The sequence below is a fragment of the Camelus bactrianus genome, chromosome 3 (assembly GCF_048773025.1).
Source record: "Camelus bactrianus isolate YW-2024 breed Bactrian camel chromosome 3, ASM4877302v1, whole genome shotgun sequence".
Lineage (NCBI taxonomy): Eukaryota > Metazoa > Chordata > Mammalia > Artiodactyla > Camelidae > Camelus > Camelus bactrianus.
The window spans coordinates 94401550-94413868 of record NC_133541.1 but is presented as its reverse complement, the minus strand read 5'-3'; the positions used below and the strand labels follow the sequence as shown (position 1 = coordinate 94413868).

General features: G+C 47.6%; 1 protein-coding gene across 6 annotated transcripts in view; it reads left to right on the top strand.

Moving 5' to 3' along the window:
* Positions 1-12319, top strand: part of FSTL4 (follistatin like 4) — a 467332-nt gene that overhangs the window by 258184 nt on the left and 196829 nt on the right. For all 6 annotated transcript variants that reach the window (XM_074360665.1, XM_074360663.1, XM_074360667.1 and 3 more), the window contains one exon: positions 10321-10569. In XM_074360665.1, the coding sequence (XP_074216766.1) occupies positions 10321-10569 (249 nt within the window). The remainder of the gene's footprint in view (positions 1-10320; positions 10570-12319) is intronic.

The following is a 12319-nucleotide window of genomic DNA, read 5'->3' as shown; positions in this document are numbered from 1 at the left end:
TCTGACATGCTTCAAGTTGAGATAATAAGTATGCTTGTTGTAACAAATCAAAGATAATTTTGCTTTAGTTACTATGACCTGCTTAGAAGGATATTTTGATTTTTAATATTGTCTAAGTTTGCCACTATAAGTAAGATTGAACCAATACCAGTTACAGAATGACTTCTGGCCATGCTTTAGGTAGAAATGTGTCAATGAGAGTAAAGCCCTCACTTTCTGACGCTGCTGCCTCAGGAGAGCAGGCTTGTTTGGGTCAATATAAACTAGAGATCAGATGACACTAGGGCTCAGAGACCCTCACTGTGCCTAAAGGCGTTGCTTTTTCAGAAGATACTTCAGACTCAACTCCATCGTTTTTATTTCTTGTATCAGAAGTGGTCCCAAAGGGCTCAGCCACTGACCTTGCATTTGTCTCCAGCTACATCTGTATACTGAGGACAGTACTGCTCCTGAGAGGCCCCACTCTGGGCTTTGAGGTAGAAGTTAGGGACATAGGTTATTGGAGACAGCTGTGTCCTTTTTCCCTCCACTACACCCCATTAATAGACTTCTCTTTCTTGTTTGACTTTCTGGTGATGGAAGAGCTTAAATTTGCTCTAAACATGCATCTGGACTCAGGAAAATTACCACAGGCTATCTGGCAATGACCCAGCCTTTTCTGAGTCTCTTGTGTGGCAAGAACAGTTATCAGAACTTTCCAAAGAGCTAATAGTGCTGTGTTGAAAGCCATATCTCTGTGTTTATCTTAGTTTCTTCATTGTTATGTAATATTTTTAAAAGTCATAATCTGACTTCTGCCACTGGCAATGTGGCAGAGAAATATATTTTTAAATTCTTTTAAGCATTGATGTGCTGGTAAGAATATAAGGAATACTTAGAGGCTAAAGAAGCAAGTGAAACCAGGAACCCAGAGAGATAATGTAGCCGTGACACTGGCTTTATCTCGAGGGCTTTTGCCAAACTGGGTGAACATCAGCTTTAGTTTGTACACTCAGCATAATTCAGGGTACCAGGGACACGTCCCAGGTCCTTTCAAGGTGGACACATTTGGGAAAATTCCACCGCCTACCTGGGACTCCAAGGGGTTACACTCATAGTGGAAGAGTAAACAAGAAAGAAACCTACCCTGTTCCTGCAAGTATGAGAAAATGTGCTTGTCTCAAATCTTGGCACAAAATTAGAGTAGAGGGAAAAAGTCCCATAATGACATATGACCATATGAGCATATGCTGATCGCCACAGGAAATTGTGGGTCAGATGCAAACTACCTAGGTAGTCGGAAAAATCTGACATGAAATTGAGTTTAACCCAGAACTGTGGAGTCCTTGGGTGTCTGGCACAATCAAGATGAGCCCATCTTCAAACTGTGCATCCAAAATTTTCAGATAAACTTCCAGGAAATCTGAGATCATTCTTTAAAAAAAAAAAATTCTTAAAACGCCATGAAGGAAAGCGCCACATAACAAGCAGCACAAACAGCAAAATGACACAGAATATAAAATATGTATGTTTAATATTTTAAAGATTGAAATATGATTGAAAATCAAGAGATTCTACAAGTGACATATCATTGTGAAGAACTAAATAGGACTTCTAGAAATAAAAATTCAAAGTTAAACACTCAGTGGGAGCATGTAAGAATAGATTAGAAGAAGCTGAAGAGGGAATTCAGGAACTGGAAGATGAATTGGAAAAAATTACACAGCATGCAGCACAGAGAAACCAAATACGGGGGATGTGAAAGAGATAAGAGATACTGAGGTAGAACAAGAACTTGTAACACATGTCTAATCAGAATGCCTGGGGGAAAAAAGGAGAGAAATAATGGAGCAGAGATATCTAAAGGAAGGTAGCTGTGAGTTTCATAAATTGATGAATGACTTAAATCCTCACTTCCTGGAAACCCAATGAATTACAGGCAGAACAAATGCAAAGAAATATGCATACTTACATCATAGAGAAACTGCAGAAAACCAAAGAGAAGATCTTAACACTATCCAAAAAGAAGAGATGGATTACCTGCAAAGGAAAGGAAAGGCTGTCAGCTGACATCTCAGTGAGGGCAAAGAGCAAGGGGGTAAAATGTTTATTGAGTTGAGAGGAAAAATCTGTGATTACAGAATTAATTATACAGCATAAATATTTCTTTAAAATGAGGATAAAAATGGATCTTTTGGTGGGAGGAGGTAATCTGATTGATTGATTGACTGATTGAATGGAGGTACTGGGGATTGAACCCAGGATATCCTGCATGCTAAGCACATGCTTTACCACTGAGCTATACCCTCCCCCTGAAAAACGGATGTTTTAGACACACACAACTATGAGAATTTGAGGAATAAGGAGGAATTATGAGGAATAAAGATAGAATATGTACTATTGTCATATATTTAGGTCAGGAAAGGAGCGATTGGAATTTATATGCTCTGAGGTTCTTCATATGGAGGATAAAATGATTGGTTAATGTTAGACCCTGGGTTAATTACACATTTTTTTAAGTTTATGGAATGCAGAGTAGAAGAATAAATAGGGTATATTTTTTTATATGAGTAGAAGAAAAAAATGAAAGGTGAAGTATTTGATCCAGACTAAGGAAACAAAAGAAAGAGGACCACAGAAAGAGGCAAACAACAACCTAATTAGACTATATAAATGAATGATGACACATGTATACAGTGGGCACTGTAAGTGAAAAATGAATGAATGTCAGGTATATGCAAAGATGTAGATGAAACAAAACATAGTGTAAAAGCAAAGGAGGTAACTCTCAGATACATAAATACAATATGATACATGTCTGTAAAGTTCAGAAACATGGGGAAAAGGCAATATATTGCATAGAAATACAAGGATGAGATCAAACTACAAAGAAAAGCAAAATAATAATAAATACAAAATTCCTGATCCTGTTTCCTTTTGAGTGGAAACGAGGAAATAGAATTGGAGGGGGGAACATGGAGAAATTCGAAACTAATGAAACTGGGTTTGGTCTTTAAATGGGTAGGTGGGTACGTGGTTGTTCATCGTAGTGTAATGCTTATGCTGTCCACAGGGTGTATAAGTGTTCTTTTATATCTCCTCATTATTTAATAAGAATAGCTTAAACATTTGCAGTTATTTTAATGTGGCTTTTATGTGGTGTGAAATAGGGTTCCGATGTTGTTTTATTCCAAGTGGATAGCCAGGTGCCTCAGCATTATTTATCAAGTGACTGCCACTTTCCCCATTCAGTGGCCACTCTTGTCATACACTGAATTTTCAGATACAGGGATTTATTTCTGGAGCCTGTCTTTTATTGCCACGTCTACAGTCATTCATCTGTCTATTCCTCAGTCAGTGTCTTACTGATTTGATCATAGCAGCTCTCTGGTTTGATGTTGCTATTTGGTAAGGCACATCCCCCTTCACTATTCCTTTTCTTGTTTTTCTTGGTTATCTGGGGCCACTTACTCCTCCAAATGAACTTCTTAAGATGATTTTATCCAATTCCCAAAGGACTGAATTAAATTTGTAAATTTATGGTAATGTCTTCCCACCCAAGAATAAGAAATGTCTTTGCATTTGTTTAAATCTTATATTATGACCTTCAATGAGATTTTATAGTCTTTTTCGTATCAGTCCTATGACTTTCTTGTTAAATTTATTCATAAATATTTTATAGTTTTTACCATTATTATGAGTAGACTATTTTTTCCTTTCCATTTCTAAATATTTTGCTAATGAAGAGAAGAATGATTAATTTTGGTATATTTATCATCTGTCCAACCACCTCATCATAATTCTCTTACAATTTTAATATTTTTTGCCGAGAGTCTCTGGGTTTTCTAAGTATACAGATACACAATCAGCAAAAAGAGATAGTTGTGAGTTGCCTTTTCCGAATTTTTACCAATTATTTTATTTTCTTGTTTTCTATACTTCCTTTTTGAATGAAAATAATGATGACAAGTATCCGTCTCGATCCTGATGTTAATTAAAACAGTGTTTGGCTATTTAAGAGGACACACTTAAGCCTTCCTCTGTGCCTTTTCCCTTCACATTACTATTTGGAATAACTCCTGAACTTTAGGACTTTTTTCCTGTTTTTGCTCTGGACTTGGAGGTATGTCCTCTGCTTGATCTTGGAGGACCCTAATTTGAGTCTCCATAGTGACCATTCTCCCCTTAAATTTCTCTGATTTCCTTCTTGGTTCAGCAGTCATGGCTTTCTTGGAAAGCCTCCTTGCGCTGTACTCAGTTCTCCTGGAGTTTGGGTATTTTGCTGTCTCTGTTGAAGTTGTCATCCTTCTCCTCCAGCAGCTCTAACTCTGGTTGTTCTTCCTCCCCCGGAGGCTGGACTCCCTTTGTGTAGGTGGTTGTTGTCCACTGCCTGTCCACTGGGGCTCAAGTCAGGTACCGAAGTACCTTGATGCAGTAGTGGTTTCACATCCAGAGTCTGGTAGGAAATGTGACCCTGAGGGCCTCTGTGTAGGAGTCCACAGGCCCCTGGGGACACACTTTGAGGCAGCCTCCTGCCTTCTGGTCACCTTGTGCTCTTCCGGTCTCAGGGGTAGAGCAGACCCAACCCACCCATTCGTCCAGAAAGCTAGCCTCCCAGGGCCCTTGGGTCCACCTGCCAGAGGCCTCAGTAGCTACTGAGAAGAAATGCAGTTATCTATTTGATACTCTTATTAAGCTTTATTTTGATATTATTCAGCACATATTTTTATGGCTACTAATCCCCTTGAGAGAAAAGCACAAATCTTTGAGAGGAGAAACTGACAGCCTTCTGATGAGAAAAATACCAAATTTTTCTGTGCTAGTATTAGGTATTTTCACTGAGCTGCATTTCTTTCTTTAAAAGAATAATCACAAAGCACATATTATGCGCTCTGGTTATAAGGCACGTCCATGACGAGTGATCTACCCAGGTAATGTGTTGACCTGGGGGCAGCACTTGTGCAGCAGGTAAAGGGCCCTTGAAGAATTCAGCATCCCCTCTGTGCTCGCAAGTCTAAAGTGTTGGGAAGCAACACAGTGGCTCATGCTGAGTGTCTGCACAATAATCCTTGAAATAATTGGAGGCAGCCAGAGGAGTCACGGCCTTGAATCATTAGTTGGTGGAGAAGCAGGAACGAACCCACGTAATGAGGCATCAGTGAGAGAGTGAAGACCCATGGAGAGCAGCAACATCCAGCCCGTCAGCTAGAAGATACAGGGAGCCCTGAGGAGCTAGAGAAAGTGACGAGGGAGCTTGGTACCAGGAGGAAAAATGAGGGCTTTGGTGACAGAGAATAAGACGGATGCAAACTGGAGAGGCTTTAGGCAAAGAACAGGAACTTGGGGATAAGAATGTTTTTGGAGGAAATGCTCTAAAACAAAACCGTTTTGTAAAAGAAACTCTTCCAAGGGCAGAAATCCTATTGTGCTGCACATTTTTATGCCGCTTTTCTTCCCAAGAATGTCTCTGAAACAACTCTTCAAAGGCCAGCTGAGATAACTTGATAGGGCAAATAGAGGCAAAAAGAAAAAGAAGTGATTGTTGTAGTTTTCTTACAGCCAAAAGATGAGCAAGTTAGAACACGGCTTTTATAGACACCCTAAATTCACAGATGCAAGGTTACTCTTCAGTCTCGAGGAAGTTCTGGACACCTCGCTCTTGTTATCACAAAGGAAGCTGAAGCTCCCGTGTGAAAGAGACTTCCTTGGGTGGAACCCAGACAGAACTCAGGTCTCTCGTCTCCCACCCTAGTGCTGTCCACAATCTCCACTGTGGCTACTACTCAGTGTGTCACTGCGTCTGCTTCTTCAGACTCGTTGATTTCTGACTACTCAGATCTCTAGCCAGCGACCCTGGGTCTTTGCAGTGTCTTAAAAAGACTATCTTTCACCTGCATTTTCCTCAGCCCGCTCTGTGCTAGGCCCTGTGCTGAGCTCTGGACATACGTGGAACCTGGCCCTTGCCCTGAAACCAGAGGGACCACCCCATGCCTGCCTTGGAGTTTTGAGCAACTGTGATGTCCAGCTGCGGGGGCCCTGCTCCAGAGCCTGCTGCTCTGTCTGGGAGCCATAGGAGCAGGGGGTCCTCACTTTTACGGTGGGAAGTACGGCGTGCTGGCAAGCAGCTAGAACAAGCTCCAGGCCAGCCGCCTGGGAGCCCGTTTTAAGTGAAGCATGCCTGTGGGAGGCCTCAGGGGGAAAGCTCTGAGTCAGGTAACTTTACTGTCATCATACAATATAGAGGGAGAGCTGGCCTAACAGTGCAAAGGGCTCCCAGAGGGAAGAGAAACACCAGGACCGACCGAGGGAAGCGGTGGTCCGCAGGACTGGAACCTGTGCCAAGGCCGCTGCCTTTGGAACTGAGCTCCAGGGCTCGCCTGAGGTCAGGGGCCCGGAGCTGTGCAGTGGAGCCTGCAGAATTTGTGCTGCAGGCCAGTTCTGGTCACTGTGCCCTGGGAATGTGTGACTTCAGACTCCCCTGGAAGCTGGACAGACTTGACATGAGTCAAGGAAACTCCCGATGTAAGGGAACTGCCAGGGAAGCCTTTCCTCGAGGAATTACGTATGAAGCGTGCTGTGCCGAGTCTGCCTTTTGAAACTAGGCAGTACTTGCAGTATAAATATGCTCACGTCCTTGAGTGACCTCCCTAGGCTGTGTAAGGGGGGAGGGTGGCAAGCGGAGGACCACAGGTTCTCAGATGGAAAATGCTGCACTGGACAAACATGCCTGCAGGCAGTTAGCATCCCCAAGTCGACTGCTAAAGGGTTTCCTCTTGTGCGCCTTTCGGGGCACAGAGAGGAGAACACTCATTGGTTTACTTTGAGCCCAGGAACCAGTTACAGAGACTGAGTCAGAGTTTGGAAGCAGAATAACTGAGCTGTCTGTGCCCTGTGCCGTGGTCAGAGGTGAGGAAAGGAGTGAGGCTTCCCACTTCTGATGAACCAGGAAGGCCTGCTCTCTCTGTGGGATTCCCCCTCTTATCCCTCTGCTACTGGGGTCCGGCAGGCTTGGCTGCGACCACTGCCACACTCCACCACCCCCAGCCACGCTCGGAGTGGGCACTCCTGGGTCTGTAACTGTCACATCGAGCGAGAATCCTTGTTTGAATCACAGAGGGAGGCTTTAGCACTGACTGGTACAAATGGACTTGTTTCTCCTGCCACCATAACTTTCATGTAACAATTCCCATGTCTGACCGTGTTCAGTAAATTTAATTAGTGTTGAAAAGCAGCTTATTTGGTAAGATGATCAGTTTCTAACCTGGGTAAACGACTTTCTTTATGACCATAAATTAAGCACATTTCGTCTTTTTCAGGCGTCATGGTCGTCCCATAAATACTGTAGGCAGTTGCTGGCAGTCTCACTTGGTTACCTTCCCCATTACTGTTTTATCATCGTCCTGGTAGGAGTGGGGAATTCATTCTGTTTCAATAACAAGGAGGAAGTGGCGACAAGGGGCTCGTTTAACGAAACCATGCTTGGCCGGCATCTCAGCGGCCGGGGCTGGGACCCCAGGCCGCCCCTGTGAACGGTGTTCTCAGCTTGTCGTGGGGCCTGCTGGCCACAGACTGGGAAGGGCAGGTGCAGGGCTTTCAAGCTGCTTTTGTCTTAATTGCAGATAATTAGGAATCAAATATTTGCCAACAGCCGATTTCCAAGTCAGAGAGAGCCTGAGTGCTCTTGGCAACTTCAAAGAACACAGGCTGGCACGAGTGTTTTCTTAACACTGACCCTTCAGAGCACAGCCTAGGGGAGGACCTCAGAGCCACACCTGCAGGCTGATCAAACGTGGGCATGGGAGGCACCACAAGTAGCCTTGGTCCTCAGAGTGTTCGCTGTCGCCTGCGCGTGCGGGCGTCTCAGAGGAGAAAGGGTCGGGCTGGGGGATTCTCCCCACCCCTGTCCCTGGCGAGCTGGCTTTCCTTTGATGCCTGGTCTGGACCAGGTGGTCTCTGAAGCACCTTCCTGCCCTGCTACTCCAGGTTCTAGTCCCCTTTACCCCAGAAGGCCCACCTCGACGGATTGCTGTCTCCCTCCGTGCCCCCGTCCTTCCATCTCCCCACTTGCAGGAGGCAAGAGAGATGCTACTGTGAACAGGTCACTGCATGCGGGGCCCCCTCCACCCTCCCATCTCAGGCTATTGCCTGGCCTTTGAGTGCTAAAACAGGGTTAAGGAGAGCAGCTTGGAAAGCTGTTGTGTTTCTTAAATTCTGAACGTACACAGGCCATCCCCCCATGGGGCCTGACCCGTTGGGCCAGGGAGCAGGGCCAACCCTCTCTGGGTAGGGGAAGTCAGAGAGGAGCACTCAGGCTTGAGGTGGCAGCAGACACCTCACGGAGGGCATGGACCGCGAGGGTGAGTTGGAGCTGCTGTGCCCAGAGACAGCTCGGTCTGGGTGGGCAGCACGGGCAGGACACAAGCACCAGAGCAGGAGCTGAGAGACCAGAGGCTCAGAAACTCAGGCTCTGTTTCTTCAAAATGGGGCGGTTAGCAGGTGTCCTTCTCATCACACAGGGAAGCTTATTAAGCCGGTGATACAGTGGCAGCGCCTTGTGTCCTGGCCTCGTCTTGGGAAAAAAACAAAGGCTGATATTTTTAGAGCTAGCTGTGTAGTTTCTTCTAACAGCCGCCAGCACTTTCCAGGGTAACCCATTTTCCAACAACCCAGGAGAATCAAGCTAATCAAACACACTCTGTGGCAAAGCAGCCTTAAACACCAGGGGTGGAGGGCCTGCAGCCCAGAGCCCCCACTGCCGAGCGCCTTGGCTCCTGCTGCCCGTCAGCCTTGATGGCAGGACGAGCCCTGGGGCCGGTGAATGCCACCTGGCCTTCGTGTGACACACCAACAATTAGCAAAGTGGATAAAGGAGACTCAGATGCCCACTTAGGGTCTGCACTTTTACGCTGCTCAGAGATATTTTGACCTTCTAGTTTATTATGATTCAAGAAAAAGTCAATATTTCTTAGCTTGCCAAGGCTGGAGGAATTTAAATGAGTTATTGAATCAAGCAGTTAATCTACCGATAACTTATTTTTTTCCCTTTCAAATCTATAATGATGAAAAGCAGACTTAACCAAAAACAAGACAAGGAAGGGTTTTTTTTTTTTTAATTTCTTTAGGCATTTTAATCCCATGGGATAGGAGTTGAGGCCATACGTTCTCTTGACTGCCAGGGCCATTCTGTCTTCCCAGTATTTTGAAGAAGATTTAATTAAAACTTAAAAGCAAAGATTTCTGTGGCCATAAAATCTGCATTCATGTTTTAATTATTTGTGTTCTGATGTCCCTTTATAATTCTCTCAACTTCCTATCTGTTGCCATTCATGCCATGTGGCCATTGTCCGATTTTCTGGACTCTTTGGTCATGTGGGTTATAGATGCTTATTTGACCCTCCCCATAAGTGTACCATTTCAACAATAAGCCGCTTTGCCAGCTGCCCTGCTGCTTTGGTGTGTGAGCTCTGGGCAGCACTGCGTGAGAGCATTATGGGCATGTGTTGGGGCAGGAGACACACAGCAGCGTGTCGGGGATGAGACCACAGCAGCACAGGAGCTGCTGTCTCCACGGCCTCAGGCTTCTCGCCCACGGCTGCAGCATTGTGCTCAGAAGGACTGAGCAGTGCACAGAGGCTGCTGGTGCCACCACTGACCTAGTGTGTCCTGGAGAACCATATTCTCCCCAGAGGAAAAGGTCAACCTCTGGCCTCCCTGCCTTGGCTGCCCCCCGATCCCGAACACTTAGAGGACTTCTTCCTCCCTACTCCACACTTACTCCTTAGACTCCACAGTGGCTCCCCATTGCCTAACACAGTGGACAGAAATTCCTCTGCTGGGCTTTCTGAGTCCAGCAAGATAGAACCACACCTTGCTACCCCTTATCCCCTCTCCCCCAACCCCTGCACAAAACTCCTCCTCCTGCCAGGTCTCCTGCCTCAGTCAGGCAAATGCTCCCTGCCATGTGGTTATGAGAGCCTTGGCTCAAGCCCTCTGTCCCTTGGAAAGCCCTCCTCCTCTCAGTCAGCAGGGTCCTTTGGTGCTTTGCCACTTCCATGTGGCCCTCAGTTGGCCCCTCCCTCCCAGGATGGGCAGGGGTTGTGTCTGAGATGTTTGATGGGAGCCAGCGGTAAAACCCGAGCTCTACATGGCAGGGCACTGCTCGTACCACTCCCCCCACCCCCGTTAGAGGGGCAAGGACCCCATGGGGCACCCCGAGCCCCCAGGCCTCAGCTTCACAGGCATATGGAGCTTCTGTCAGCATGCCCTGAAAGAGCTGTACAGGTGGCCCAGCCCCCACCCCCGAGGGCTTGCAGCTGACCCTCTATGTTTGTGTGCTGGCAGGACTTTCCGGCCACGACGCGCTGCCGGCCTCCTGCGGGAAGAAGCTCTGCGGCCGTGGGAGCAGGTGCACGCTCAGCAGGGAGACCGGGGAGCCTGAGTGCCGGTGCCTAGAGGCCTGCAGGCCCAGCTACATGCCTGTCTGCGGCTCCGACGGGCGGGTTTACGAAAACCACTGTGAGCTCCACCGAGCTGCCTGCCTGCTGGGAAAGAAGATCAGCATTGCCCACAGCAAGGACTGCTTCCTTAAAGGTAGGAGACGGCTCCTTTTGTGCTTGTGGGTTTCGGCGTGGATTTCTAATGTCCTTCTGACAAATGAGCTGGGTGCTGAGTATGCAGGTTAAATGTGTCTTTAAAAAGAGAAAGACGGGAACCTTAACAGCATGGCAGCAGTGCATGTTCATTTGTGTCCTCCTCCAGAGGCCCCTGCCCTTAGGGGAAGCCCCTGGGAGAGCAGATTCCAGGGAGGCGCACTGCCTGGTGCAGAGCATGTGTCTGGCGGGAGCCAGCTGGCAAGGTGCTGCCCGGGTCTCTCACACAGGGTGGGCAGGGAGCACGTCTGCCTCTCTGGACAGAGCCTCTTGCATCAGGAGGCTGTGCTGTGTGTAGACTCTGATCAGATGGACCCCAGCACAGTGGTCTCCCGCATGTAGGTTCTCCAGCTGTGGCCTGGAGCGGTCACAGACGGCATAGTGCTCCCTGGCCGAACACCTCTGAGCAAGATGAGGAAGGCCCTATGTGGACATCAGAACGTGTCTGTGGAGTTGGTGCCAAAGGGGCTTGCAGTATGACTCTTTTCTACGCCTATGCTGTATTGAAGTGATGGGGACTAGGCTGTATTGCAAATAAATCATTTTTTTGTTGTTGTTAAAAAAAAAAAAGGCTCTGCATTGCGCTTGAGTGAGAAGGGCTGTGCAGGATCCCAGTAACCGGTTAAGAGCCTCCAGGGCAGGGGCTGTGACTCTCGGTGTATGAGTATGTTCCCAGGACCTGGCGCAGGGCCTGCACCAAGACGGTGTCAACAGCCCACAGAAGCCTGATGATGTGAGAGTTAGAACGCAAATTCCCGTGTCCATGTGGTACTAGTGAATGGCGCCTGCCACAGCCTGTAGAAATATTTGTGACCCTGAAACCAAGTGATTAAATTAGGTGTTGTGAGGTGGCAGCAGTGGCATGTGCGCAGGTGGGAGCCGGCCCACTAGCCTGTGGGGGCAGTGGTGATGGGGAGTCCACCTGGGGCTGCGTGAGCTCAGAGGCCTGCTGTGGGGCAGGGCTGGGTCGAGGGGAGGAGACGGCAGGGCGGAACCTCGCCAAGTGCCTGCGACACTGGTGGACAGGGCTTCTATATTGTCACAGCTGCAGGGCCTGGGCACCCAGAGTGGGGGCCGAGCGCTCACGGGCGCCAGGACAGTGTGGTGGGAGGATTCACGGCGGAGGAGCCCAGGGCCCCACCCTGCCTGCGGGCCCTGGCCTCAGGGGGCCCAGAGCCAGTGGGGCTCTGGAAAGTCCAGTTTATCCTGTGATGGGAATAGTCTTGGACCCTTACGTGGCGCTTATGACGTGAATGCAGAGGTACTTCTGAAATCATGAGGCCCTTTATGGAAATGAGGCCAAAATGAGCCCAGGAAAAACGTCTGTGGCCTGGCCGTACTGCCCAGTGCAGGCCTGCTGACGCCTCAGCACCATGAGCACTAAACACTCGACCAGTGGCTCCAGATTTATTGGCTGTGTTGAATTTTATAGACAGATCTTCCATTCTCCAGCTTCCAATATCACCCAGATTGCATCTTTCTAGAGGTTTTTCTTTCTGCATCAGAGTGTGCACAGCCTCCCTCACCACCGGTTATTTAAAAAGCATTTCTCACTTCACACGAGGGAAAATCAACCACCACAAAACTGGCTGCGGTGAGGGATGGCGGTGAGCTGGTGAGCATGGGGAGGGGGCAGGCACGCAGATTAGGTCTCTGTTCTGCCTCGTGCCGATTGAATTTATCCACCGAAT